We start from the raw sequence: 26,873 nt of genomic DNA on the forward strand, positions 1-26,873 counted from the left end.
ATTTCTGCAATGTACATTTCTTTGTGTAGATTCATCTTTCTGCTTGCCATCATATTTCTTCTGTCTGAAGAACTTTAAGAAATCTCATGGTGCAGGTCTGCTAGTAATAAAACTTTCAGCCTTTGTCTGAAACATATCTCATTTTGCCTTCACTTTTGAAGAATATCTTCACTGTTACAGAATTCTACTTAAAAGCTTTTTTCCCCTAATACTTTCAACATGTTCTATTTTCTTTTGTCTTGTATGATTTCTGATAAAAAAAAAATCTGCTGTTATTCCAATATTTGTTTCTCTGTTAGTAATGTTTTTCTCTGACTGCCTTTAAGATTTTCTCTTTGTCTTTGTTTTCAGCCATTTGACAATGCTGTTACTAAGTGTATGGCGTTTATTTTTTATTTTACTTAGGATTCTCTGAACTGTTTTGATTTGTGAGTTGTTTTGGAAAATCTCTAGCCATTCTCATTTCAAATATGTCTTCTGCCTTATTCTATTTTTCTTTTCTTCTTGGGTCTTCAATTACATACATGTTACATCGTTTAATATTGCCCCACATCATTTGTATGCTATAGTCTTTTTTCCACTCTTTTTTCCTTCTTTGCGTTTTAGTTTTAGTAATTTTACTGACCTATCTTGAAGTTCACCAATTCTTTCTCCTGCTGTGTCTAGTCCGATGATAAACTCACCAAAGAAGCAACATTTCTATTTGATGTCTGTAGATAGTTTCCATTTTTCTTTTGAAATTACCCATCTGCGCATGAATGATGTCCATCTCTGTCACTAGATTCTTTGACATATTAATCACAGTCATTTTAAAGTTGAGATTTTTGTAAATTATCTGGCTTTTTTCTTGTTGTCAGGCTGTGAGCAGGACACTGTGGATTTCTACATCTGAATTGGAGGCATCACTTGTCAGTGTTTAGTTTTGAAGAGAAAAACAATAGGACTAAAATTTCTTTCTTGAATGTTTGTAGAATTCTTTCCTATAGTCTGAAATTTAAAAGAAGTTAGTGGACTATGATTAGGCGTGGTTCTCTTTCTTAAGTTTTCTGGAGCACCATGCCCATTTTCACTTTTCACATTGAAGACTCTATCTAGAGGAAAAGTTTCCCTCTTATGTTTTGATTAATGACATTGTCGATTCTGTTCACATAATATGATTTAATTTTTCACAGACTTTAACTTTTGGCTGTTTTTCGTGTCTCTCATTTCTTTTTCATCATTTTCCTCTCCTTATATTTTTCCTTTGAGTTCTGGTACAGTTCTAGAGTTTCTCATTTCAAGAATGATGAAACTAACAAATATTTATTGAGAAGTTATTGTGTACTAGGAATTATACTAGTTTATGTATATACTAGTTATAAAATATGATTTATAAAATATAAATTATCATTTAAAATAGTTTGATAATAAATTATAGTAACAAATAACATAAATGTTATATATTATTGAAACGTGTTAAAATAATATATAATTATATATAATATATAAGTATAAATAATAAATACAGATTAAAATGTATTTATTGTTACAGTAAGAACTCTTAACTTGAAATCTATCCTTTTAACTTTTTGTGTGCAATTCAGTATTATTATCTACAGGCATAATGTTGTACAGCAGATCTCCAGAAATTTTTTTGCACTATTATATATATTTTATATAATTTACTTCACATAGCATAACTGTGAGACAAGTACTATTGTTATCCTAATTTTACAATGATAAATTTTATTTTCTGCATTGTTTGTTATTTGGTCTACTACTAAATTGCAGTTTGAAATTTGGCATTCATATTATTCGACCTTCATAATTGGTTGCTTAGCTTTAAAGTTGAGACTTGAAATCAGATATTTTCCAAACATTTTTTCTTCTTGATGTAAATATGCTTTAGAAAGCTTCTGTAAGTGGTCCCTTTAAAGAGATTATCTCATTTTCAGAATGCTTTCTGTCATGTGTTTTTTTCTCATTTCGCAGTGAGAGTGTGTCTTTGGTCACCTAGTATCGTCTTTGTTAGTTCACAGACCTGTTTTGTGTTCGGCCTGTAGAATGTTTAAATTTTTTTTCCAGCCAACATTTAATATTAGGACAGTCAGTGTAAAAATACGATTCTCTTACTTCTCTTAAACAATGTGAAGATCTGGCAACACTGGGCTAACCTTCCCATTTGGTAACAACCTGCTGACACTGAATAGTAACTCACAGCTACCACAAGCTCACGGGTCTCATCGTGTCCTATATTCTTTTAGGCCTGACCCACATGTCACTTGGCTGCCCACGTTGATGTTAGACTTCATGACTTCTGTCTTAGAGTCAAGAAAGAATTGAACTGGTTTCTGTTAGGGAATTGTAAGACTCCTTGGCTAGATCTTTTCAGAAGTACCTCATATCTGAAACACAGGAAGAGAGGAAAATGAAACAAAGCATGTTTCAGTAATACACTGCTAGTTCAGAGATGATTTTCCCAGGGAAAATGTCTTATTGATGGAGTTTTGGGTAGTTATATCAGGAAGCTCATCACAGGCAATAGATATGAATGAAATGCCTGGGAAAGTAGTTATCTCTGTTTTACTCTCCTGGCCCTAACTTCTACATCCATGACCTGATTGAATAAATCCTGCCGCCTCTGCGACAGCAGGAGTTGCTGCAGACTGCCCATCTACAGATGTGCAAGGCCAAGTGATAAAATGTCTGTTAACCCCTTGGTCTATACTCACTGCCAGCCCTTCTGCCTCTCATTTAGGTGATGTTAGCAGAGGTCTTTTCCTATTTACTTCCTCAGTACACTGCTGCCTTTCAAATGGAGAGAGGAGTTGGAGTCAGACCTTACAATCTTCTTTCATTCTAGACCCATCTGTAATACAAGGTCTGGCATAAATTCCTCAGGGTCTATGACTTGTACACAAGTAACTTGCTCTGGTTCCCAGTGTGGGTTCAGGCTTTTCTCTTTTTGAATATTTTATTGGACACTTAATGAGCTCTAGGAAGAGGGAGATCTAGTTCCTGGTGTTCTTGATACCATTTGGACTGGGACCCCACCACACTTTACCCTTCTTGGCAACCCTGAATAGCAAACAGCATCTGATGTAAATATCATTATACTTGATTGATGGAAATGGAAACATGCAAGCTCTCTGTAACTGATGCAGAAGCTGAAAAGTTCGTATTCTGTGATAGTCAACACATATTTATTGTTGAGCAATGGCTCTGCCGGGTACTGTAGAGATATGGGAGGAGGAAAAGACAGTCCTTTCTCCTCAGGAACTTAACATGCATTTGACAAATGCTGAACACCCACAATTATCATCAGTTCAGATACTCTCAAAAGTAATGTGCATTCATAGATTGTTACACAACTTTTTCTTGCAAGATTCTTAAAGGGTTTTAGAAACTACTGAAGAATCTGGTATTCAAAAAATAGAGTATCTTGGGTTTTTACCTAGTTACTGGACAGATACAGTTATTCCCTTACCTCCCCAAATGTGGCTCCATTTTCATATCCGACATTGCTAATTGATCACAGCATTTTTTTCTAACTGAGGTCTGTAGTACCTCGGGCTGCCCAGGAAATATTACAGTCAGCCAGTGCCAACTGATCAGAGCCAGCCCGAGAGAGAAACTCTATTCTCTATCCTGGGCTGAGACTTTTATTTCTGTTTTCTATTCAGTTTATGGCTTGTTATAGGTGTAAGTAATTGTCGAATCAGAGTAAACAGATTCCATTTTAAAAGCACGTTGTTAACTCTGTGATGGAAAGAAACACTTCAAGGACTCTGGGGTTTACTTAGGTGTTGAAACAGGCTTTTGACCAATTGAGACTGGGGTACTTTGGGAAGGTTTATTTCATCTCAGGGAGGTATTGACTTCCCTTGCTCAGCATAGAACAAAGATCACTTGCAATAAATAGTATAGTCTGTTGTAATAAAAGAAAAACCTTAATGTTCTAACCATGTTTTGAAACACCTTTTGGTAAAAATAGAGCAATTTGAATTTCTCCCTTCTCATTTGTAAGTCCTGAGTTTTCTAATGGTCTCAGACTGACTCTCTGCTTTAAGATGCAGCACCTATTAAATGCTGTGAATTGAATGAATGTGGTTAGCAAATTGTCAAGAGGGTCCTCAGGAAACAAGAAAAGCTCACCCATCTTCAATCTAACTCCCACTTACCCAAAGCTGTGATTCTACTTCTTGTTTAACGATGCTTTTGTTTATACCTTTTATGCTTACTCTTTGCATTGCTGGAATTGATTTTTTTTTTTCCTTTCATCTCTAGTGTGTCGTGATGGATTGATGGATCCTTGTGAACCATTTCAGCATGTCAGCTGCCTTGCTAGAGATACAGTTTTCCATATGGGTCATGCTCTATGTGTTTATTTCTTTAATTTTTATTATTATCACTTGGTAGAAGCAGATTCAGAGATCATGAGTTAATTTTGTCCTCTGGAATATTAATTAGGAAAAGATAATTTGATTCCTCTTTTAATTTCATATTCTCTTTGACTTGTCCAAGATGGTACCAAGTAACATATAAATGGACTCCCTCATTGACTTAAATAGTATTCAACAGTGATATACAGAAACAACCAGAATATTTGCTCCTTGGAGAAATAGTTCAGTAGTTAATTAACTGGGGTTTCTGTGTCTGGATAAACTATGATTTCTATTTTTTATTATCCTTTACAAAGAGATTCTTTTTTATTGATGGCAAGGGGATCCAGAGGTGGAAGCACATTATTATAATTTAATGTTTCCCACGTATCCTTAACAACTGCTTGCGGGAGAGTTTTTCCCATATTTCTTCTGGGTCCTACAGGATTACAGCCTAACATCGTGCTACTTTACAGGCACTCAGGATTTAAAATCTAATTATAAATGTAAAACAAACTCACAGTTCTAGATATTATTTAATGCTGAAGTGGACCTGAGATGCCTCCTAGTCCAGTTCCTTCATTTGATTATTTAAAATGAGAAAATGAACAGCCAAAGAGAGATTTAAGTAATTTACTCCGCATCACACACCCCAGATCCCAGATCTATATCTTTTCAGTCTTCCTTTTGTGGCATCCTCACTACCACACTTGAAGTGTAAATATGTTTGTCCAGTTGAAAGAACAATTCACAGCATATAAGATCGTTGTAGATCAACGGTTCTTTAATCTACAAAATTATTTCCCAAGCATCTTCTCATTTACCCCTTACTATATCTCTATGTAATCAATAAGGAAGATATTAACATTCGTATTTTCCAGTGGTGAACCTGAAACACACAATACTCATTTGCCTAAGGGTACATGACTAATTCACATTGTTTTTTCCATTGTAAAATGGATTAGTAGTACCTACTGCCTGTGGATGTTGTAACAAGCAAAGCAAATCAAATCAATAATGTCTATAAAGTGCCTGGCTAAAGGTTCCAGTTAAGTGGTGTGGGAGGCTGAATTCTAAGATGGCCCCAAGACTCCTATCCCCTGGCATACATGCCTTGTACAATTTCCTCCCCTTGAGTGTGGGCAGGACCTGTGAAGGGGATGGGATGTCAGTCCTGTGATTAGGTTACATTATCTGGCAAACTTGAGATTTTGCAGATGTAGTTATGGTCCCTAATCATGTAACTTTAATTTAAATTAAAATTTAACTTAAAAGGGTGATTGCCAGGCACAGTTGCTCACGCCTGTAATCCCAGTACTTTGGGAGGCTGAGGCGGGTGGATCATGAGGTCAGGAGTTCAAGACCAGCCTGACCAACATGGTGAAACCCCGTTTCTACTAAAAATACAAAAATTAGCTGGGCGTGGTGTCATGCACCTGTAATCCCAGCTACTTGGGAGGCTGAGGCAGGAGAATCACTTGAACCCGGGAGGCAGAGAGGTTGCAGTGAGCCAAGATCGCACCACTACACTCCAGCCTGGCCGACAGAGCAAAACTCTGTCTCAAAAAAATGGGTCTGACCTAATCGGAAGAGCCTTTAAAAGGGACTCCAGAGGGCAGGGACAGAAAAAGCAGTAGGGACCCTCCCTTACTGGCCTGGAAGAAGTAAACAGCCAGGTTATTAACTGCTCATGGAAGTAGCAACATGGCAAAGATCTGGGGGCAGCCTCTAGGAGCTAGAACACGTCCCAGTAGACAACCATCCAGGAAACGGGGACTGCAATGCGACAGCCAGAGGGAACTGAGCTCTGCCCACCACCAATGAGTGTGGAAGAGGACCCTGAGTGTGAGATAAGATCAGAGGTCCAGCCATCACTGACATTTCAGTCTAGGAGACCCTGGGCAGAGGACACAGCCACACTCTGCTCAAGCACCCGACCTAGGAAACTGTATCATACATTTGTGTTATTTTAAACTGCTAAGTTTGTGGTAATTTGTTACATGGCAATAGAAAGCTAATACCAACGATAACTATTATTAGCATAAATAGTTGGTGGTTATGATGACTGTAACCACAGTGCTAATAATGCTAATAGTAGTAAATTTGAAAGTAAAACCTAAGTTTTAACTCACTTTTACTTATATCAGACTTCACATTTTATTTTATGGCTAGAATTGTATCATTTCTAGCTGCAAGAGACCGGGAGTAATAAGTCTTTTGGCCGTCTGAACAAATTGCGAGGAAGTATCTACCGCTGAGGATGAAGGGGAGACCGATCTCAGCCAGCCAGCTCGTGCTTTCTGCCATGCTTCCGTTCCTCCTGGTCAGCGAAAAAGTAGAATTGACCCTCAAACCCAGTTACTGCTGGATTATTATGACCCTCAAACTTGACGGTGTCAGCTGACACTGATTTGGGGAAAAATTAGGAAGAATATTGATGGCTCAGAATAGAATTGCAATTGTTGAGTGAAGTAAAATTTGGACTTGGGGGTTTTGGTAGTAATCCCTGAGAGCATGCCAGGGTCAAATCCAGGAAATGTAGTGCCTGTTGGTGATTGAGGGATACAGAGAGGAGAGGGTAGGTGGAAAACAGCATTCTAGGCCCAGAGTTTGAGCTGTCGTGACCCTAGTAGTGATGGAAGACAAAACTTGTTTCAGTGACACCAGCCAAAGTTTATCTTCTGTCTTCCAGAATCCAGAGGACAACATTGTCCTATTGATGTTCATCCAATCCTTGTTTTTTACTGTATGTAATCAATTCTATGTGAAAAATACAGATACCTACCACAATAACTAGTAAAGTAAAAGCCTCTGTTTCCTCATGTGTAAAATGGGCAATACTTTTACCTTCAGGGTGTTTTAAAAACTACGTGTGGTCGTGAACGTTAAGCAGCAAGTCAGGTTTTCACTGCCGAATGCATGGGGGCTGTTGCGGTGGTTCTTCTTGCTTGTGCACACTTTTCATTGCTCCTTGAAGTCCCAGACTGTGGTTTATATGTGCTGCTTTTTATGTCCTATTAGTGTGTCACATAAAAGGTATGCTATAAAAAATCTTGGATTGAATAATTACAGATACCTTGCAAAAGGGCAATGAGAAGGAAAGTAAATGTTAATGTTTTCCCTCAAGTACACATATTTCTGTGTGTGTGTGTATGTGTGTGTGTGTGCATCTCTATATATTTATCCATGTAGATATAGATGGACTTGGATACATGGGACCCGTTATTCTGTCTTGCCAGGTGACAGTCTCATTTTTCTTCAGTACCTATCTCTAAAAGTGAAATACTGTCTTGATTCATAAACATACCATGTTTTTCACCAAAGTGAAAAAAACAGGATGAAATAAGAAGAATCTACTCGTAGCAGATAGTGAAGTCTGACTTGCCATATGTGTTCACATAATTGTTCATTTATTTATGGGACACATATTGACCTATAATTTAGGGTCAGTGCGAGGCAGCGGGGAGCCCCTCCCGGGGTGCTCAAGGTCCACGAGGAATATGGAGAAGAGCTGCTACAGAGGGACACTCTAGGGGTTGGGGGATGCCAGAGCCTAGAAGGTGTCCATTGCACACTCACACGTGCTGGCCACATGACACTCCGCAGGCCATGTGTGAAGTAAGAAGAGAGAGCACAGTTCAAGGACTGGGTGACACATCTTTCACTACTAAATTTTGGGAACTTTATGGGCCCAGCGCTCCTTTTACTTAAAGATGGGATTCATGTCAAAAATAGACCTAGAAATAGGACTTATACAGAGTCAAAATGGTACAATCTCGTTCTTATTTTAGGATGTATAAAATCCTCAATCTCAAAAATGCCCTTATGTTTAATGCGATAAAAAAATCAGTTTCTTTAAAAAGAAAGTATTTAAGCCTGATATGAAAGGCATAGCAAAGTGAGAATTTGGCCTGTTGATATTCACTTTATAACCAAACCCTCAGTTAGTCTGTCCCATAAATTCCAACATAAGAGGTGTCTAAAATTTCTAAGGAAAAAAATGCTAGAATTCAGACTGTGTTCACAGTGTGCTTTTGTACAAAGCTGAACTGCCCTATGCATTCTCATCAGATAATTCCCAAATGCATGTGACATCTGCCACAGAATTGTAGGACTATTAGACAGTTTTATTACTACCTCATAAAAATATTTCAAACCCTGTGGGAGTTTTACGAAACCAGCACTCATCAGTCCTTATCATTCCCAATTGTGAGACCCATGAGATGTGTCTCAGAGCAATTAGAGATGTTAATTTTGAAGCAAACTGTCACATGATAAATGCTTCATTATCTGTAGGCAATAGACCATTTAAAACTTTATCTCTTTCCAAAATCTTTATATCTTTAGATATACATTTGTAAATTTTCAATCTTTATACAATTGATCCCTTCTTCCTCTGAGCCATTGCTCTACGTGTGTTTCAACAAGCACTGAAATAGGCAGGTAGCTCAATAGATTTCCAAACACTGTTGTGTGGATGGATGCATAAATGGATCAAACAGCCTATAATGCTGGGAACTTGTAAGTTACAGTGATTATTAAAACATCCTAACTTTTTTTTAATGAAAAGTGGTGGGATGTCTACATATTTTTTACAGTTAGCTATATACACATTTAAGGTGGTAGGGTACATGGAGCACTGAATTCAGAGCTGTGGAGGCTGGTACTGGTCTTACCACCTTGGGCAAGTCTCTTTCTTCCTGTCTCCTTGCTTGATCAATAACTTGAAGTGAGACCATCTCAGTTATGAGGTTCCTTCCAACTCTAAAGTAATCTTCTTGAAGATGGTGGGTTTCGAAAAATGGCACTCTGCACATGAAGGGATAACCCGTGATGTTGATAATCAAGTAATCTCTCTTGTCCTTGTTTCCTTGAGAAATCAACCTCCAATCTGAGGGGGGTGTGTGTGTGTGTGTGTGTGTGTGTGTGTATTTATGTATGTATACATCTGCATCAGTTGAAAAAGTGAACAGTTAACTTGGAGAATGAGAGTGTTTCCAGGAGAGACCCTCAGAAGATCCAGGTGGTTTGCTTTGTTACCATGTGTCAAAACTCAGGGAAGGTCAGGTTTTTTTCTGAGAAAAAGTTGTGTGGAAGTTTGAGGTTGGGCAAGAACACATGAAAATTGGCACCTGGAATATGGACTCCTTAACACCTTTTATCTTACCCTTTTCTTGGAAGAATAAGTGTGCCCCGCTGGCATCACTTTGCTTTTTATAGTTGAAGGACATACACATCTTTCTTCCTGCCACTGTGGCCACATTGCCATTTACTCCTGTTCATCAATTTACCCCGAAGCTATTGGTTATCCTTAAAAGAAATTATATGTAATGGAAGAATGAATACAGACTCCTACTAATACAGGACAGAAACCAGAAAGAGTGTAACAGCTGTCCTTGGTGTTTTTGTTGGAAATGTTTGATTAAATATTGAAGTAGAGAGAAAATGAGAGGAGATTTAAGCAAGGAGTATTGAGGGAATAAAAGTAGGCAAACTCAATTATCAAAATATATTTAGAACCTGGACTTAATTTATTGTCAGCAAAGAACATCCATCATGGGTACCCTTTCTTTTCCAATTAATAGAAACCTAACACTGACATTCAACTTTTCTGGGGTTAAGACTGTTTTAAATCTCATTAAGAAAGTATTGTCATCCCCTTTTTACAGAATAGGAAGCTAAACCACCCAGAAGTTAAGTGCCTTCCACAGAACAATTCATTTCAACGATGAGTGAGCCTGGAACCAACTTCTGCCAGCACTTGTTCCCTTGACCTTTTCTCTGATCCGTGTCATGAGAATTATTTATAGGGTCTTAGTTACTCATTCCTCATAGGAATTTCTTCCAGGGTATGCATACGTATGGGCTACATGTGAGAGAAAAGGTTGCACCTTCACAAAATCATGAATTAAGTACACAGCGCTGGTTAGTGCAGATGAATCAATGACAAGAAACAGAAGTTAGCAGGTTCTTCTCCTTTGGAACACGTTTTGTGTTTATTGTGTAATGGTCAAGTATGAAATGAAATAAGAGAAGCCCTAGGTGGATGGACAGAGCAGGGTGGAGTCGATGTGAGGATGGAAGAGCCAGCCCTATCCGCCCTGCTTGGCCCTTCCAGAAGCCCCTGCAGGGGAAGGACCATGTTCTGCATTTCTTGTGTGCAGGGATCCACTTAAATGCCATTCCCTTGACTCATGTGAGCCTCTGCTTCCTGCTCTGCAGCCCCTCGTGTGCTCTGTGAGCAGCTCATTGTCCCCTCATCTGTCATACTTGACTGCAGTTACCCATGTGTCTTTTCTTTCCAAGACTCTCTCTGTCCTGTTCACAGTTATGCTTCTGGGTACTCGGCACATTGTAGGAATGAATGAATGTTTGATGCGTGGACTCTTTTGAAAGCATAAAACTCAAGTTTCAGAGTAACTTTCCTGTTGCTGGGGGTACTGTTTGAAGGAATAATGAGAAGCACATTGTCAAGAGATTGCCTTTTCTCTGATAATCACATCACTTCCACAGCATTTCACTGCCTGATCGACATTTGATATAAGCTACTCAATTCCTTCATCTTCTTTTCTGCTGAAAATTCTTGTCCACGTGAGTCATTATGAAAGCCTAAACCTTGTAGTCATCCTCACAAGGATATGCCAGTGTGCTAACATTTGTGCCAGGTACCGGGGAAAGAAACATGCAAGGCTGCCCTTTGTTGGGGGGTCCAGTGTCTAATGGGAAGGCAGACAAGTAAACAGTGGGACTGAGTGAGAGGTGCCTAAGGTGTCGGGGGGACAGGCACACATATGAGATGCTGCTTCAGGGATGGTGATGCCAGTAGCATCTTGAAGGGGATTGTGCCATCAGGTTGCACCAGAATGTCTTTTCTAACATGGATAAAGTTGCCAGCTGCCTTTGAGTTTGAGCTAACAAGTCTTATTGCAGGTCGTCTTCATACCAAACATAATAAAAGAACATAGTAAAAGTGTTTGCACTATTAGTTCAGTGAAACATGCTGAAGATCTACTCTGTCCTTGTGACTTAGCAGATGTGTATGCACAACTCCTGTGGGCAGGTGCTCTCTGATGAGGGGCAGAGTCCAGCTATGCCCCTGAAAAACAAAGGAGATATCTTAAATGCTACCCTAGGGATGCTTAAAGATGATTTTGATGCACAGAGGAGGAGGATTCCGTTCTGCCTGGGAAGTCAGAGGAGGCAGCACTGAGCAGGTGGAACTTCTTATGCTGGGCACTGAAGCATGGGTAGGAGTTCACCAGGTAGAGGGGAATGGAATGGATGGAATGGAATGGAATGGAATGGAATGGAATGGAATGGAATGGAACAGAACGGAACGGAGTCAGGGCAGAAGAGCCCTCTGTGCAGATGGAACCATGTGGGCAAAGGCAGGAGGGCAGGGAACAATTTATCTCTCAGGTTTGCTGCTGTGTATATCCTAAATGTGAGGAAGGATGCTGAAAGGTGGGCTTATGCAGCTGCCTGTGGAGTAGATTTCATTTGGTAGGTAATGAGGAATCATTGAAAGGTACTGAGTAAAGGGCACAGACATGATCCGATTAGGGTTTTGGGGAGGAGAACCACTCTGTCACTATACAAAGGACAGCGTGGGATTTGTGGGGTGGGGTTGAGTGTGGACACTGAAGGGTGAGTCCCCATTAGGAAGCATTAATGGTAGTCCTGGAGCAAGACAGTGGAGGCCTTAACCAGACAGGATGCAATGGAAAGAAGAGGCAGATTAGAGTGGCATTGAAAAGGTATATTGATGGCACACAAGGATCAGGAGACTGTGAAGACGGTGGGAATGAAACAGCTCTCAGGTGTCCTTCATCAAGTGGGGATGCCTTGACCCCTCCCATGTCAAAAACTTAAAACAAATCACCTGCGTTACAGAAACGCACCCTCACAACAACCATTGAGTAGGTATTGTTTTTCTTGTTAAAGAAGAGGAACTCAGTGGTCAGAGATGTCTAGTAATTTAGCCAAGGTCACACAGCTCATGGTAGGACCTCCACTCATGGGAGGTACCCAGCTTGACAGAGACTACTGAGTCATTCACTGATGACCAGGAGTGAAATGTGGAGCTCAGACCTTCAAAAAGCTGGGATGGCACTGAAAGAAAAATGAGGGATAGTGTATGCCATAGACTGAATGTGTCCCTCAAAATTCGTGTTGAAACTTAATCCCCAATGTAATGGTATTGGAGGTGAGGGCTTTGTGAGGTAATTACAGGTATTGAGGGATTCTTCATGATCTGATTGATTCATGATTCATGATTCTGAATCATGAATCAATCAAATCATGATTCTTCAGAATCAGAAGAATATTGATCTGATTCTTCATGAATCAGATTAGTGTCCTTGTAAAAGAGGCCCTAGAGTGCTCTCTTGTATCTTGTACCATGTGAGAATACAACAAAAAGGCATCATTTAGGAATCAGGAAGCAGGGCCTCCTTAGACAGCAAACCTCCTTCCTGCACCTTGGGCTTTCAGCCCCCAGAACTGTGAGAAGTACATTTCTGTGGTTTATAAGCCACCTAGTCTATGATGTTTTGTTATATCAGCCCAATCAGACTAAGAGAGTACAGTAGCTTTCAAGGCCAACTGGATCAAGGGGAAGAAGGACTTTTTTTATTTGTTAAAGATGTCCGCAACTGGCTGGGTGTGGTGGCTCACACCTGTAATCCCAACACTTTGCGAGGCAGAGGCAGGCAGAACACCTGAGGTCAGGAGTTCGAGACCAGCCCAACCAACATGGTGAAACCCCGTCTTTACTATAATAAAAAATTAGCTGGGTGTGGTGGTGTGCGCCTGTAATCCCAGCTACTAGGGAAGCTGAGGTGCTTGAACCCGGCAGGTAGGGGTTGCAGTCAGCCGAGATTGCATGACTGCACTCTAGCCTGGGTGATAGAGAGTGACCTTGTCTCAAAAAAAAAAAAAAAAAAAGTTGTCAACAACTTAAGCATTTTTATAGGTAGGGCAGAGGGGACCAATGAAAAGAGAGTAGGACATCCTAGTGTGAGAGGAGGGTTGGGCTCAGGAAGGAGGAAGTACACCTCTCCCTTCGACACTGGAAGGGAAGGCGTTGCTGATGAAACTCCAAAGAAAGAAGAGGTCCATGCAGAATGCCTCAAAACTGGGTTTGAGCTTTTCAGCAACATTGGTGGGAAATAATGAATGCAGACATGGTACCTTAGGGCGCTGGAAAAGGCACTGCACCCGACCCTCTGGGAAGCTGATCTGAAAGGCATGCAGGGCGTCCCGGTGTGGGGAGCTGTGTGGGGAGTGCATCTGGAGGCAGTGAGTCTTACTTCCTGACTTTGTAGCCATGCAGCTCAACACCCTCAGCGAGAGTCAGCTCCCTGCAATTTGCTTTCCAGGTACTGCTTTAGGGTGTTTAGACTTCCACAATGGGGAAGATAAAATAAATACATTTTAATTTCTAGGAAAATGAAGCATGCAAAAATAAAATCACTTGCTCTATCCACTGTATCATTTGCTTTTCCAGCCTATTTTAGCAGTTACAGAGGATAACTGCTAAGCACACTTGACTCATTCATTTGTAGATTTCATTGTAAGCACAATTAACCCATCCTTAAAAAAAATCTTGAGAGAAAAGTATTTAAGTTCTTGACTAAATTCAGCTTTCGGAAGGCATCAGTGATTCCACTGATGGTGACTGAGAAGGTTAAATATGTAGATGTTTTCTTCTTGGTGTGTGAGAGACATGTTTGTGTTGGTGGGAGCAGCAGGTGTGTATGGAAGGAGAGCCAGAGTCCCAGGCCACCACACTGCTTGGGGTGGTAACATGTATTTCCCATGTTCTGCTCTGCCAGGCTGAGTACAATGTGTTGATAACTGACATCTATGCTTCTATCAAATTAAACCTGAAGTGCCTGTCTCTTTTCATTTCAAATAACTTTGCTCTTTCCTCAGGTGACTATCTTTAATCTTTGTTAGAAATGCTTGTTCCCTGGTGCCACAAAGAAATAGCACTCAAACGTAAATTTAATTATCTCAGCAAGGCCATTTTTGCTTTCTGCAGAAAGGGTGCCCCACACAGGTGGAACAATGGCAAGAGCACACTTGAACAAAGGAAAAGCAGACATATTTATCCCTTACGCATTTGGGTCGTCCTTACTGCTGTGTCCAGCATCCATTGGCTGGAGTTGAACCTCACAGTCTTAAACTGATACCCTATTTGCTAATAGCTTAACACTTTCCTAAATAGGTAAGTGCAAGGGAGAACAAAGAAGAAGAGGAAGTTGCTCACGAAAGGTTTAAGGAAGCAATAACATTTCCAAACAGGGAAGCGGCATAAGCTATGAGCTAAGACTTGCCTGGGCCTGTCCAGACATGCCTGAGTAAGCCAAAGCAACTAACTGGGCTAAAGTATAAAAACTGATAGTTGATAGGAGGCTTTAGAGTAAGAAGCTATTATTCCTAGTGTGTATTATTTTATTTTTAAACCAAGATGAGCTTTGAAGAGGAACTTTTCTACTTTCTACAATCTTTATCAAGTTTTCAGTTCGTTAGTCTATTTAATCTCTTATGTCATTTTTACACTTCTTATGCCATTTAGACCATCAATTCATAAACACTGAGAAATGCAATTATTATAATTGTTATTAATTATATTGAATTCGGAGGAGTGACACATGTTTAATATTACATTCTATAAAAAATTATAAGCTTAATTTCAGGAAAGATTCAGTTTTATTCATATAAGTATGTACTATTAGTCAAAACGTCCCTTATCAAACTCAATGTTTATAAACCAATAGGTGAGTTTTTTTGTGTGCCCACCAGATGCTTATACGCCCATGGGCAGGAATGGTCACAGGAATAACTCGTCCATCCAGCTGGAACTTGGGGATGTTTCTAAATGTTTGATAGAGATCCTGCTATCCATGCAGCCGTGGAGGGACTTGGCTAACTGACATATTTTCTTTAGGAACCGTGGAGCACGCAGCACATCCCGGCCCTGTTTTCAGCCTTCTGTGGCCTCTTGGTCGCCCTTTCCTACCATCTGAGCCGGCAGAGCAGTGACCCATCTGTACTCATGTGAGTGGTCTATGCCTGCGCTCTCTCATCACTGAGCTGGGGGCATGGTTCTTGCAGCTTTGCGCTGTGACTGAGGTGGGGAGACAGCAATTCACTACCCATTGTGATTTGATTCTCATTATTAAACTAGCTGGTCACTCACTAGAGGAGGGGAGGAGAAATACAGGACTAGCCAGAAACTAATAACAATTAAAAGTGAACATCTAGCAAACATTTTAGCTTTGCTCTTTTGATTTTGGAGTAAAATGCACAGTGGCAGGAACAGAAGGCCGATAACACCCAAGCCCTGTTGTGACTCCCTTGGGTGAGTTGGATGAGAAGCTACCACCTCAACAATACCCTCTCTAGATCCATGAAGCTGCATCCCTGCCTTTAGTCTAGGCAGTTACCCTGGGGAGACTAAACCAGCACCTCTGAAAGGAAAGATTTTGTTTGATATTATTGTGTTGTTGTTGTTGTTGTTGTTCTCAATCTGGCTAACGCCTTCGGGATTTAAAGTGAGATTTGCACCAAAGTGTTAACATGTATTTAATGTAATCCTTAGTAATGTGAAAGTGTACATTACAATCTTCCCTTTAATCATTATCTTTAAGTCTTTGGTAACGTGTACTCTGGCACTGGACATCTTTCATGTGATGCCACAGTGGGTTTCAGATATTGACAGTAGCATCTTATGTAACTTGTTTAAATTTATGAAAGATTTTAACTGAAGATAACCATAACTCTTTGAGGACAATAGACACCATAATTTTAGGCTATTAGGTTCAACAGTATGAAAGGCATGAAAAATGGGGGAAAGAAAAGTTAAACATGGTTCACACAATTTTTAGTGTCAATTGTATTAGTGCAATGTTCACTTTCTGCTGCTAATTGTGAAGATGAAGGCCTAGTGGGCTGGCAGAGATGGAGGACCTTCCCCGTGTCCCACTGCTGACAGCAGAGGGCAATGATACTGCTAAGGTACTTGACTGCTCTCATTAGGATGAAATTTACAAATCAAAACACTATCTTTATGATCACTTGAACATGTCCCTCTTTTTATTATAAATTTTTAAACGAAGAGAGCACTTGTTTTTGTCATGTGTGGGTGTGAGATCTAAGGTGAAGTTATTTACCAAAAACACTGTCCCAGGAACATCTTTGATAAAGTAAAACCCATGTGTGTTTCCACTTTCAGGTCCTTCATCCAATGCAGACTGTTGCCTAAATTTTTACATCAAAATCTGGAAGAGTCAGCTGCTGACCCTCTCCCCAAGAAGATGAAAGATTCAGTGGTGAGACATTTGCATTGTGTAACGTAGTATAGGAGGGCCTCACCTTTCAGCAGAGATCAATGGAGCTCTAGGCAGGTGGACAGGAGAAGGACTAGGACAGAAAGAGACACCTCGCTTGGTAACTGGCACACTGGGCTGTTGAGCTGCCTGCCAGGTGCAGCCCAGTTTGAAATGCTTGTTCTCCAGTGCCGTAAAGAAATAACACTTGAACATAAATTTAATCTACTCAGCAAGGCCATTTTTATAGTTTCTGCAGAAAGGGTACACTCGCCAGCAGTTTTGCCACGAGAGTACACCAAACAAAGGAGACAGGATCATTTATAACCCGATGTGTCCACCCTACTGCTGTGTCCGGTTTCCATTGGCTGGAACGGGACCGCATATTCTGTATTTGTCCCGACTGGCTAGCAACTTAGAACTTTTTAAAAGAGGCAAAGGCAGAGGAGAACAAAGGAAGGAGGTAGTAACTTGTGGAATGCTGAGAAAGGTAAAAACACCTCCAAATAAGGAAGAGGAACAGGCTATAACGTAATGCTTGCTTGGACCAGTATAAGCCTCCAGGGCAAATATTTAGGCTAAACTGTGGGAGCTAAGAACATAAAGTACATTGATTTCTTTATCACGGCTAGCAGATATTTAAGAATGTTAGCACAGGTCTTTGAATACATTTTGCTTCTAAGAGAAGTTACTATTTATTCCTAATTAAATGGGGAAGAAAGTCTTTGAAGAGGAACCTTTTTTTTTTACAAGCCCTTTAGAGCATCTTGATGGCGGCTGTTGTGCACACATGGTGCGGGCGCTTAGGTGGCCCTCAGGTGGCTGCAGTTTGTCAGGATAGTCACATGAATCACATTCAGTCAGTTTTGCGTATTGCTAGCACCAAATAGCAGGTGGGCTCTGCACAAATGAAAGCTTGTCGATAAACGTTTAGCCAACCTGCCCTCCTGATGTGGTCCACACACAGCTGTTGTCCACATCTCCCCTAAGCACCATGCTTAGTTCAGAGCACTCTTTCAAAGTTGATGTCTGCACAGCCATTGCTTGGGGCCCTTGAGCTTTAGACTTATGGCTGGGTCACAGAGAAGGGGGTAACCACACTGGGTTGAGCACAGGAGAAGAAAAGGAAGAAGGAGAGGAAGGAAGGAACAAGAGAATCCTACAGCTATAAAATAATGATGCCATTTCCTTGTTCACCAGGAAAAGGGCTCTGGACAGCTTCAAAAATTCTTTTAGCAGATATAGTTTCTTTGGTATCAACTTACAAACATTCATACTTTGAAAAGCAATGCTCATTAATTGTGTAAGCTCTCATACATCTGAGTATTGAGCTTGGAACCATCTAATGTCCTTGACTCACACTTTTCCTGGTTTTCTTAGGAATGACAGATAAAAGGAAAAGGGAATAGTCTGTTGATCCAGCCAGGACTGTGTCTCATTTGTCTTGATATCCACAGAGCCAGTGCCTGTTGTTACAGTGGGTGCTCAGTAGAGTTCATGGAATTTAGTTGAATTTAATTGCAGCCTGCCATTTCAAGACAATGTATGGGACTCACAGCCAACAGGATAGCCTTTAAAAAAATTCATACTCAGCTTTTGTGCCTTTGAGTGTGGTCACAATTCAAGCTAATGTATTAAGGCTTTTTTTTTTTTTCCACCACAAGGGAATAAAAGGACAAATCACTTAATATGAGTAAGGGCATAGTTCATGAATTTTAGGAGCAGAGATACATTTAAAAGCAGGTTAAAAGTCAAAGCAGCTGGGCCTGATGAGATAGCAGCTTAAAAAAAAGAGAAGTGTTTGACATAATCCTAGCATCCACAACCTGACCTCTAATATTTATACCAGGGGACTTACAGGGTGAAGGTCAAGCTGACATTCCTACAGCATTTTCGCCATAGGGTGGTCCAGAGTCTACCCAAAACTCTCCCCGTGGATATCTGAGAAAAACTATGCCCTTCAGTCTTCCTTGATTTCATGACTAATGAAGGTGCATTTCTACTTTCTGATTTATTGCAGTTAAAAATAATGTAGGAATTACAAAGAAATTTGACCAGAAATTTGCCCAGCAGAGGTTGATAGTATTTCATTGGTATAATTAGATGTGATGGGCTAGGTGTTGCCTACCTTGGTTTTCATCCCCTTTGAAATGCTTTGTACAGTGTAGAACAATAACTTGTTAGGTGATTTAATAAAATGTTTGTGTTCATTTCTCTGAAAAGTCTCTGGCCTAATTATAATATTTTAATGGGAATACCACATTCAGCTTTTAGAGTTTGATATATAATGCCTTCTGTGACACCGTACAAGCGTAAAATCCCCCTCCTCATTGTCTCTGATTTTCTTTCTCTGTATCTCTCTCCACCTTTTATTTTCTCTGTCTCGCTCTCTTTTCTTAAATTTTAGTTTGTATGAGAACCCCTCAAGGAGCCTCATTAGATTTCAGTTTTGTAGCCCTCCCCCAACATTCTGATTCATCTGGCCTGTGAAAGGGTCTGAGGATCTTCATTTTAACAGGAATATTCACCCAGGTGATTCTGTTTAGGCGATCCACAGGTTGTACTTCAAGAAACATTGATCTAGAAACAGAGATATACCAATGGGCCTATACATTTGCATATGAGCAAGATAAGTTATGCACACAAAGTTTATCACCAAAATTCATTACTTAATAAAGATATAACTTTCTACTAGTGGTTTGCCTGGTTAGTCTTTCTCTATATGTCTTATTAGCACAGACTCTAAGCTTTTAACTTTCACATCTTCGTCATTGTCAACACCCTTTTTACTATGCTTAGATTTGTTCCTTTCACTGTATCAATTTTCTTCAGTTCCTAGAAGCAAAAAAAAAGCCTATTTAATTCTTATGTGTAAAATTCAAACAGTTTTTTCCCAAATCATTGGTTATAATACCTAGATTTTTCTGGTCCCATGCTGCTAGATGTGGAATGTTGGACCAGGGGTTCTTAAGCTTCCTTTGAGAGTTGGAGTGTGAAGTACTATATAAAATGGCACAGTGAGTTTAAAATGTTCAGTATATGAAGAGCTAATATATTTCTTAGTTAAACCTGCATGGATTTACCATAAGTTTATTTACCATAAATCCAAAAATTTATATATAAATTTTTCATTTTTTTCTCTTTGCAGCCTTACACTAGCCAGAACTTCTAAAACAATATTCAATAATATTAATAGTTTGCTCTCTACTTTATATATATAAAACATAAATTATATATTACATGTAATATATAATATATAATATATAAAATATATATTAAATATATATTTATATATAATTTTATATATAAGATAAATTAAATATAAATATATATTTATATCTATATCTTTATAAAGATATTTTATATAAGATAAATATAAAGATATTTATATCTAAGATAAAGATATAAAATATATAATTATAATATAAATATATATTTAATTTATATCTTAGATATATAAAATGAAAAGCAAAATAGTAAAGAACAAAGAGAAAGAGAAAAAAATGCTGATTTATATGTGTATATAAAACTTTTCTGTGCATACTATATAATCAACTATGATTAATAAGAGGATTCATAAATACAACCAAAATTTAGAAAAGCAAGAACTTTCTGACATACCAGAAATAAGCTATGAAAATGTGATCCAACTCACAGTTCCAACAAAATATCTGAATTGATAATGGAAATGATTTTAACAAGTAGTGTCACAAATAAAGTAAACTACAGCAGTTCATTAAAGTGTAAATGATGTTCTGAATAAGTGGAGATAGACATAACCCGATTTTGGATAGGAAGGCTGAGATTTATAAAATGCCAGTTCTTTCTAATGAATTTGTAGGTTTCATATAATTCAAAACAGTTCCAAAGACATTATATTCTCAACATTGAGAAATGATTCTAAAGTTCCTTTAGAAAAATAGCAGTTCATAGTTTTTAAAAACTTGAGAAAGAAGTGTAAGAAAAAGGAACTTAGCACGTTTAGATTTAAGAGTGAAGACTGGGCTGGGCACAGTGGCTCACGCCTGTAATGCCAGCACTTTTGGAGGCCCAGGCAGGTGGATCACCTGAGGTCAGGAGTTTGAAACCAGCTTGGCTAACATGGTGAAACCACATCTCCACTAAAAATACAAAATTAGCCAGCTGTGGTGGCACATGCCTATAGTCTCAGCTACTTGGGAGGCTGAGGCAGGAGAATCACTTGAACCTGAGAGGTGGAGGTTGCAATGAGCCGACCTCCCACATGGGAGATTAGATACCTCTGAAGAGAGAATTAGTGAACTGAAAGATAAAGAGAAAAGAAAGTACCCAGAACGTAACACTAATTGACAAAAGAAAAAAAATCAAGAAATATGAAAGAGAAATGACTTGAAGGATAGAGTGAGAAAATCTAAAATATATCCAATCAGAATTCCTAGAAGAGAGACTGAAGCATAATCAATATTTGATGAGATAATATCTGAACGTTTACCAGAATTGATGAAAGACACTTATCTTGAGATTCAGGAATTTCCGTGAATCACAAGTAGGGTAAATTAAAGAAGAAAGAATCTACACCAGACAAGCCATAGTGAAAATGCAGCATGCCAAACACACAGACCAACTTAAAGCAGGTAAACAGAATGAACAGATTACATGCAAATGAATGACAGGCTGCAAGCTGCTTTATCAAGAGCCCTCATGGAAGCCAGAAGACAGTTGTTGGATATACTTAATGATGTGTAAAGAAAGTAACTGCCAAGCTAGAACTTTATTCCTAGTGAAAATATTTTTTAAGGATAAAGGCAAAATAAATTTTAGAAAAATAAAAGCTCAGAGGCCCTCATTACATGTAATTCTGCAGGTATTTTTCAGTAGAAAGTGATCTTGTGTTAAAAGTCATTTGAGGAGAAAAGAAAAAAAATAAAAAAAGAAAGTGATCTTGGATGGAAGATCTGATTTGCAAGGGAATAAAAAGAAAAGAAAGTGGCAGGTACACTGGCAAATCTGAATAAATATTAACTGCATAAAACCATGATAAGGCTATATAGTTGGCTTAAAAAATGTAAGGTAGAATGAAAATACACGACTATAATAACACACAAGTTTGGACGAGAGGAGAAATGAACTTCAAGTAGTCAGAGGTCTTAGTAATGTCCAAGAGAAGAATAAAGATACAGACTGAATGTCCCTAATCCAAAAATCCAACACCTGAAATGCTTCGAAATCCAAAACATTTTGAGCACCAATGTGACATTCAAAGGAAGGTAGTGTTTTGCATTTCGGATTTTCGGATGCGGGCTGCTCAGCCCGTTCTGTTAACTTTGGTCTGTGATAAATTAGGTATGCATGCTGGAATGTTTTGTGCAACTACTAAAGGAAGAGAAACAAAGCATGTAGCTTCCAATTCCAAACAGAGGGAAAAATGGAAAACCGAAAAGCAGAAGTTATTCACAAATAAAAGGAAATTGGACTACTATGTCACACTATACTTAAAAGTCAATTCCAGGTAAATTATAAGCCTAAATATGAGAAAATAAAACCTGAAAGCACTTAGAGTCATAATAATGGAAACTACTTTTATGCTAGCAGTGTAGGAAATAATTTTTTAAAACAACACAAAAGGATTCAAATTAATTAAAATTATGACCTTTGACTTATTTTAAATTATATATAATTATTTTAAATTATACAGAAAAGAGACTAGTGTCTAGATGAACATGAAACTCCTCTAAATCAATAAGAAACCCAAATATCTCCACTGAAAATAGGCAGAAGACTTGTACATACACTTCACAAATGAGGAAATATAAATGGCCAAAAAACATGAATATATGGACAACCTCATTAATAATCAGAAAACTCCAAATTGAAATCACACTGACTTACCATTTCAAAACTAGCAAACTAAAAAATGTAAAGTTCTCACTAAGTGTTGGCAAGTGTAGAGCAAGAGAATTCTCATGTATTGCTGGTGGGAGTGTGAATTAGTATACACATTATGGATAAAAGTTTGGTAACATAAAGTTTAAGACATGAATAGACTGCAGCCAGCAATTCTACTCCTAGGTACTTATTCTGGAGCAAATCTTGCCCATTTGCACCAAAATACGCATATAAAATTGTTCATGATAGCATCTGTTTATGAAAGTGCCAAATGAGCAGTCTATAGCAAAGGAAATGAACTTATTACAGCTAAATGCAATGCATGAGTGAATCTTAACCACATCATGTTGAGCAAAGGAAGCAAGACACAAAGTAATGCATATAGTATGGTACAATATACTGAGTGAAAATGGGCAAAATGAAACAGCTTACAGTTGCATACCTAAGTCGTAAGTAGTGAAATCATTTTCTTTTTTTAAGCAAGAAAATGATTTTCACCAGTCAGGATTGTTGATGGGAACCTCCAGGAGGCAAGAGAAGGATTTCTGATGAGATAGCCACATACAAGAAGCTTCTAGGATGCTGGAAATGTTAGATTTATTGAACTAGTTGGTGGTCATAGAGGTGTTCACTTTGTAATTACTAAATTGTACATACTTATTATATGCACTTTGTGATTACCCGTGTCACATTTTAAAAAAGTAAAATAAATTTTCAAAAAGATATTAAATAAAGTCAAACATTTATCCAAAATATACAGAGAAAATGATTTTTCAGACATAGGATCCATAAAAGAAATAACACACACACAATACCCCGAGTTAGATTTAAGAACATAAAAATTTTAAACTTCTGTATGTAAAAAAAGGTGGCAAAATTTAAATAATTTGGTACAGTACTTGTAGCAAAGTTAGCAAAGTTAAATATCTTTCTAATACCAACAACCCTTATAATTTGATTTTTAAAACCCTATAGGCAAATTATATGTGTATCATTTGTATATAATTATATACAAATATGTATATATTTGAGCTTCAAAATGAAGCCATTTGAAATTTTATATAAAATTTAGGAATGAATTATTAAGTAAATGTATGAAATAATTACTGTTATGAATTTAAAAATGCAAATTAAAATGAGATGGCATTTTTGTACACACCATTAGCACTGGAAAAATTAGTGATGTGCAATTGTATCAAGAGGGAATCTCTTAGATATCATTTGTGTTTATGTAAATTATTACAATCATCTGGAAAAGCATAATTTATCAAGGATTGTAAAATGCTTATAACCTACAATAGAGTAAATCTATTTGCTAGAGTTTTTATAGAAAAGTAATTCAAAATATAAAAAAAATTCAGGGACATAAAGATAGTAATTTCAGCATAATTCATCATGGTAAACAATGGACGGCAACCTGATAGTAGCAGTCAAGGGATGTTTGCACTATGAGTCATTCAATTTCATTCACTAAATTAATGTTTTGAGTGATCATAATGGCATTGTATGTGTATGACATCACAAGATGGTAAATTATTTAGCCATTAAATGATATTAGTGAGGCTATACAATTATATATGTGTGTGTATATATATAGCTTACAAAAAAAGTACTGTACAAAAGGTAGAAAATTATTTGCACACTAAGATTAGATACTTATAAAATATGCATAGAAATATTCGTATACATAATGATTATAGCTAGAGCCTGGTTTAACATCCACAGGAAAAATACTGGCTTGGAAAACACAAAAATGCTAATACCGTTAATGTCAGGCTATAATGATTGTAAATGATTTTCCCCTCTCTTCTCTATGTTCTAGGGTGCTGCAATATTATTATGTTATTCTATAATGGGAAACTTAATTAATAAAAATTACAAAGACCTAAATTTGCATTTTTCTTCCATCTTGCAGTATATTCCCTTTCACACTCATTTTTGTAAGGTCTAACACAGTACAATTCACTGTTAGGACATAGGACATTTATTGAAAGGAAACAGATTCTTAAACTCTTGTTTTTTAGATAAGTAATTTAACAGAGTCACAGATTTTTTTTTAACCTTCAAGCATGTGAAGGAAGAGGGCAGTACCAGTAAATTCTCTTTTTATAGTATAAAACTAAGATTAAAATAAAATATACCTGCCTCAAAAAACCCACACATATTTATATCATATACAAGGTGGAAAGGTATAATAATATACATTTAAATGAGCAAAAAGTTATTTAACAGGAAAACCAACCAAAATTACAAACTTTTTAGAGCATTAAAGGCTGCTTTCACAGGACAGGGTAGCAGACTCTGAAGTTCAGTTGTGTTATAAGATTCCTTTTAAAGATATTATTTTTATTTTGCTAAAAAGAGATTTTATTGTGTATATTTAAGGTATATAACACAATGTCATGAGTTACATATAGACAGTAAAATGGTTACTATAGTGAAGTAAGTTAAAATATCCATCATCTCACATAGTTACCCATTTTTATGTTTTTGTGGCAAGGGCAGCTAAAATCTACTTATTTTGCAGGAATCCCAAATATAGTACAGTTTTATTAACTATAGATCTCATGTACATTAGATTGCTGGAGTTTTTTATCCTACATATCTGCTACTTTGTAACTCCTAACATACATGTCCCCATCTCTACCTACTCCACGCCCATGTTAACTACTGTTTTATTCTCTGTCTCTGAATATTTGACTCTCTCTCTCTCTCTCTCTCTCTCTCTCTCTCTCTCTCGACTCTACATAAAAGTGAAATCATGCAGTATTTGTCTTTCTGTGTTTCTGGGTTATTTCACTTAGCAAAATGTGCTCCAGGTTCATCCATGTTGTGGCAAATGGCAGGATGTCTCTTTTTATAAAGGCTGAAGAATATTCCATTTACGTTTATATTAGAATTTCTTTACCCATCATGTATCTGTTGACAGACACTCAGGTTGTTTCCACATCTTGGCTATTGTGAACAGTGCTGCAATACATGTGGTAGCACAGATATCTTTATGGCCTGGTGATTTCATTTCCTTTGGGTATATGCCTAGAAGAGGGATTGCTGGGGCACATGGTAGTTCTGTTTTTAATATCGTTTTTTTTTTTTTAATATAGAGATGGGTTCCAATTATGTTGCCCAGGCTGGTCTTGAACTCACAACGTTAAGCAGTCTTCCCACCTCGGCCTCCGAAAGTGCTGGAATTACAGGCGCAAACCAACACACCTGGCCTATTTTTAAATTTCTTTAGAACCTCCATATTGTTTTCATAATGGGTTGCACCTATCTACATTCCCACCAAAAAAAAAAATATTATTTTCCAGGATAAAATTTTTGGAGCAGAATAATATCTGCTTTTTGGTGGCTTTGGGGAAAAACAACTGTTTCCTTTTGATTTTGCTGATGTTATTTTCAGCAATATTAGGAGAGCAGTCTAGTTTCATTAACTAGCATCAAGAGTAAAAAGCTCAGTAATTACCATTTGCCATCTGTATATCTCCTTCCGTGAAGCGTCTGTTCAGAACCACGTGCAGCTGGGGATGTAGGAGGGTGTTGTTTGTTTATAGGTAAATGTCCTTTGTTGAATGTGGGTTTTATGAGTAGTAATTTTTTTCCCTAGTCTTTGGCTTGCTTTTTTGTAAGTGTCTTTCAAAGAGCAAAAGTTTTACATTTTTGTGATGTCCAATTTATTCAATTTTTTCTTTTACAGTTCAAACTTTTAGTGCTCCATTTAAGAAATCTTTGCCAAATCCAGGATCATTAAGATTTCCTCTTATGGTTGCTCTGAGCAGTTTGATGGTTTGTTAGGTTCATGATGTTGAGTAATTTCTGTATGTGCAGCAAAGTAAGTGTCAAGGTGTTTTGGTTATCATTTTATTTAATTTTATTTATTTATTTTGTAGATGGCTATTCCATTGTTCCAGCGCCTTTCATAGAAAAGATGTTCCTTTTCCTCATTTGGGGATTTGTCATCTCACCATTGCACTTTTGTTGAAAATCAGTTGATCATATATCTGTTGTGGCCTATTTCTGGACACTTTATTCTTTTCCATTGATCTACATGTGTATTTGTACCAATACCATCAATACCATAGTTACTGTAGCTTTGTAATAAACCTTGAAACCAGTTATTGTATGTCCTCCAACTTTTTCTATTTCAAAGTCGTTTTAGCTATTCTAGGGTCTACTGCATTTCCATATACATTTTTAAATTAGCATGTCCATTTCTAAAAAAAATTTCTGCTGGAATTTTCATTACAATTTCTTTGAATTTACCAATCAGTTTTGTGAGAATTGACTTATTAACAATACTGAATCTTCAAAT

At 37.8% G+C, this 26,873-nt stretch overlaps 1 protein-coding gene across 2 annotated transcripts in view; it reads left to right on the plus strand.

Moving 5' to 3' along the window:
- Positions 1-26,873, plus strand: part of PCNX2 (pecanex 2) — a 309,389-nt gene that overhangs the window by 103,215 nt on the left and 179,301 nt on the right. For both annotated transcript variants that reach the window (XM_028849636.2, XM_028849638.2), the window contains exons 16-17: positions 15,316-15,425; positions 16,603-16,699. In XM_028849636.2, coding sequence (XP_028705469.2) covers positions 15,316-15,425; positions 16,603-16,699 — 207 coding nt within the window. The remainder of the gene's footprint in view (positions 1-15,315; positions 15,426-16,602; positions 16,700-26,873) is intronic.

This window comes from Macaca mulatta, chromosome 1 (assembly GCF_049350105.2).
Source record: "Macaca mulatta isolate MMU2019108-1 chromosome 1, T2T-MMU8v2.0, whole genome shotgun sequence".
In the NCBI taxonomy this organism is placed as follows: Eukaryota; Metazoa; Chordata; class Mammalia; order Primates; family Cercopithecidae; genus Macaca; species Macaca mulatta.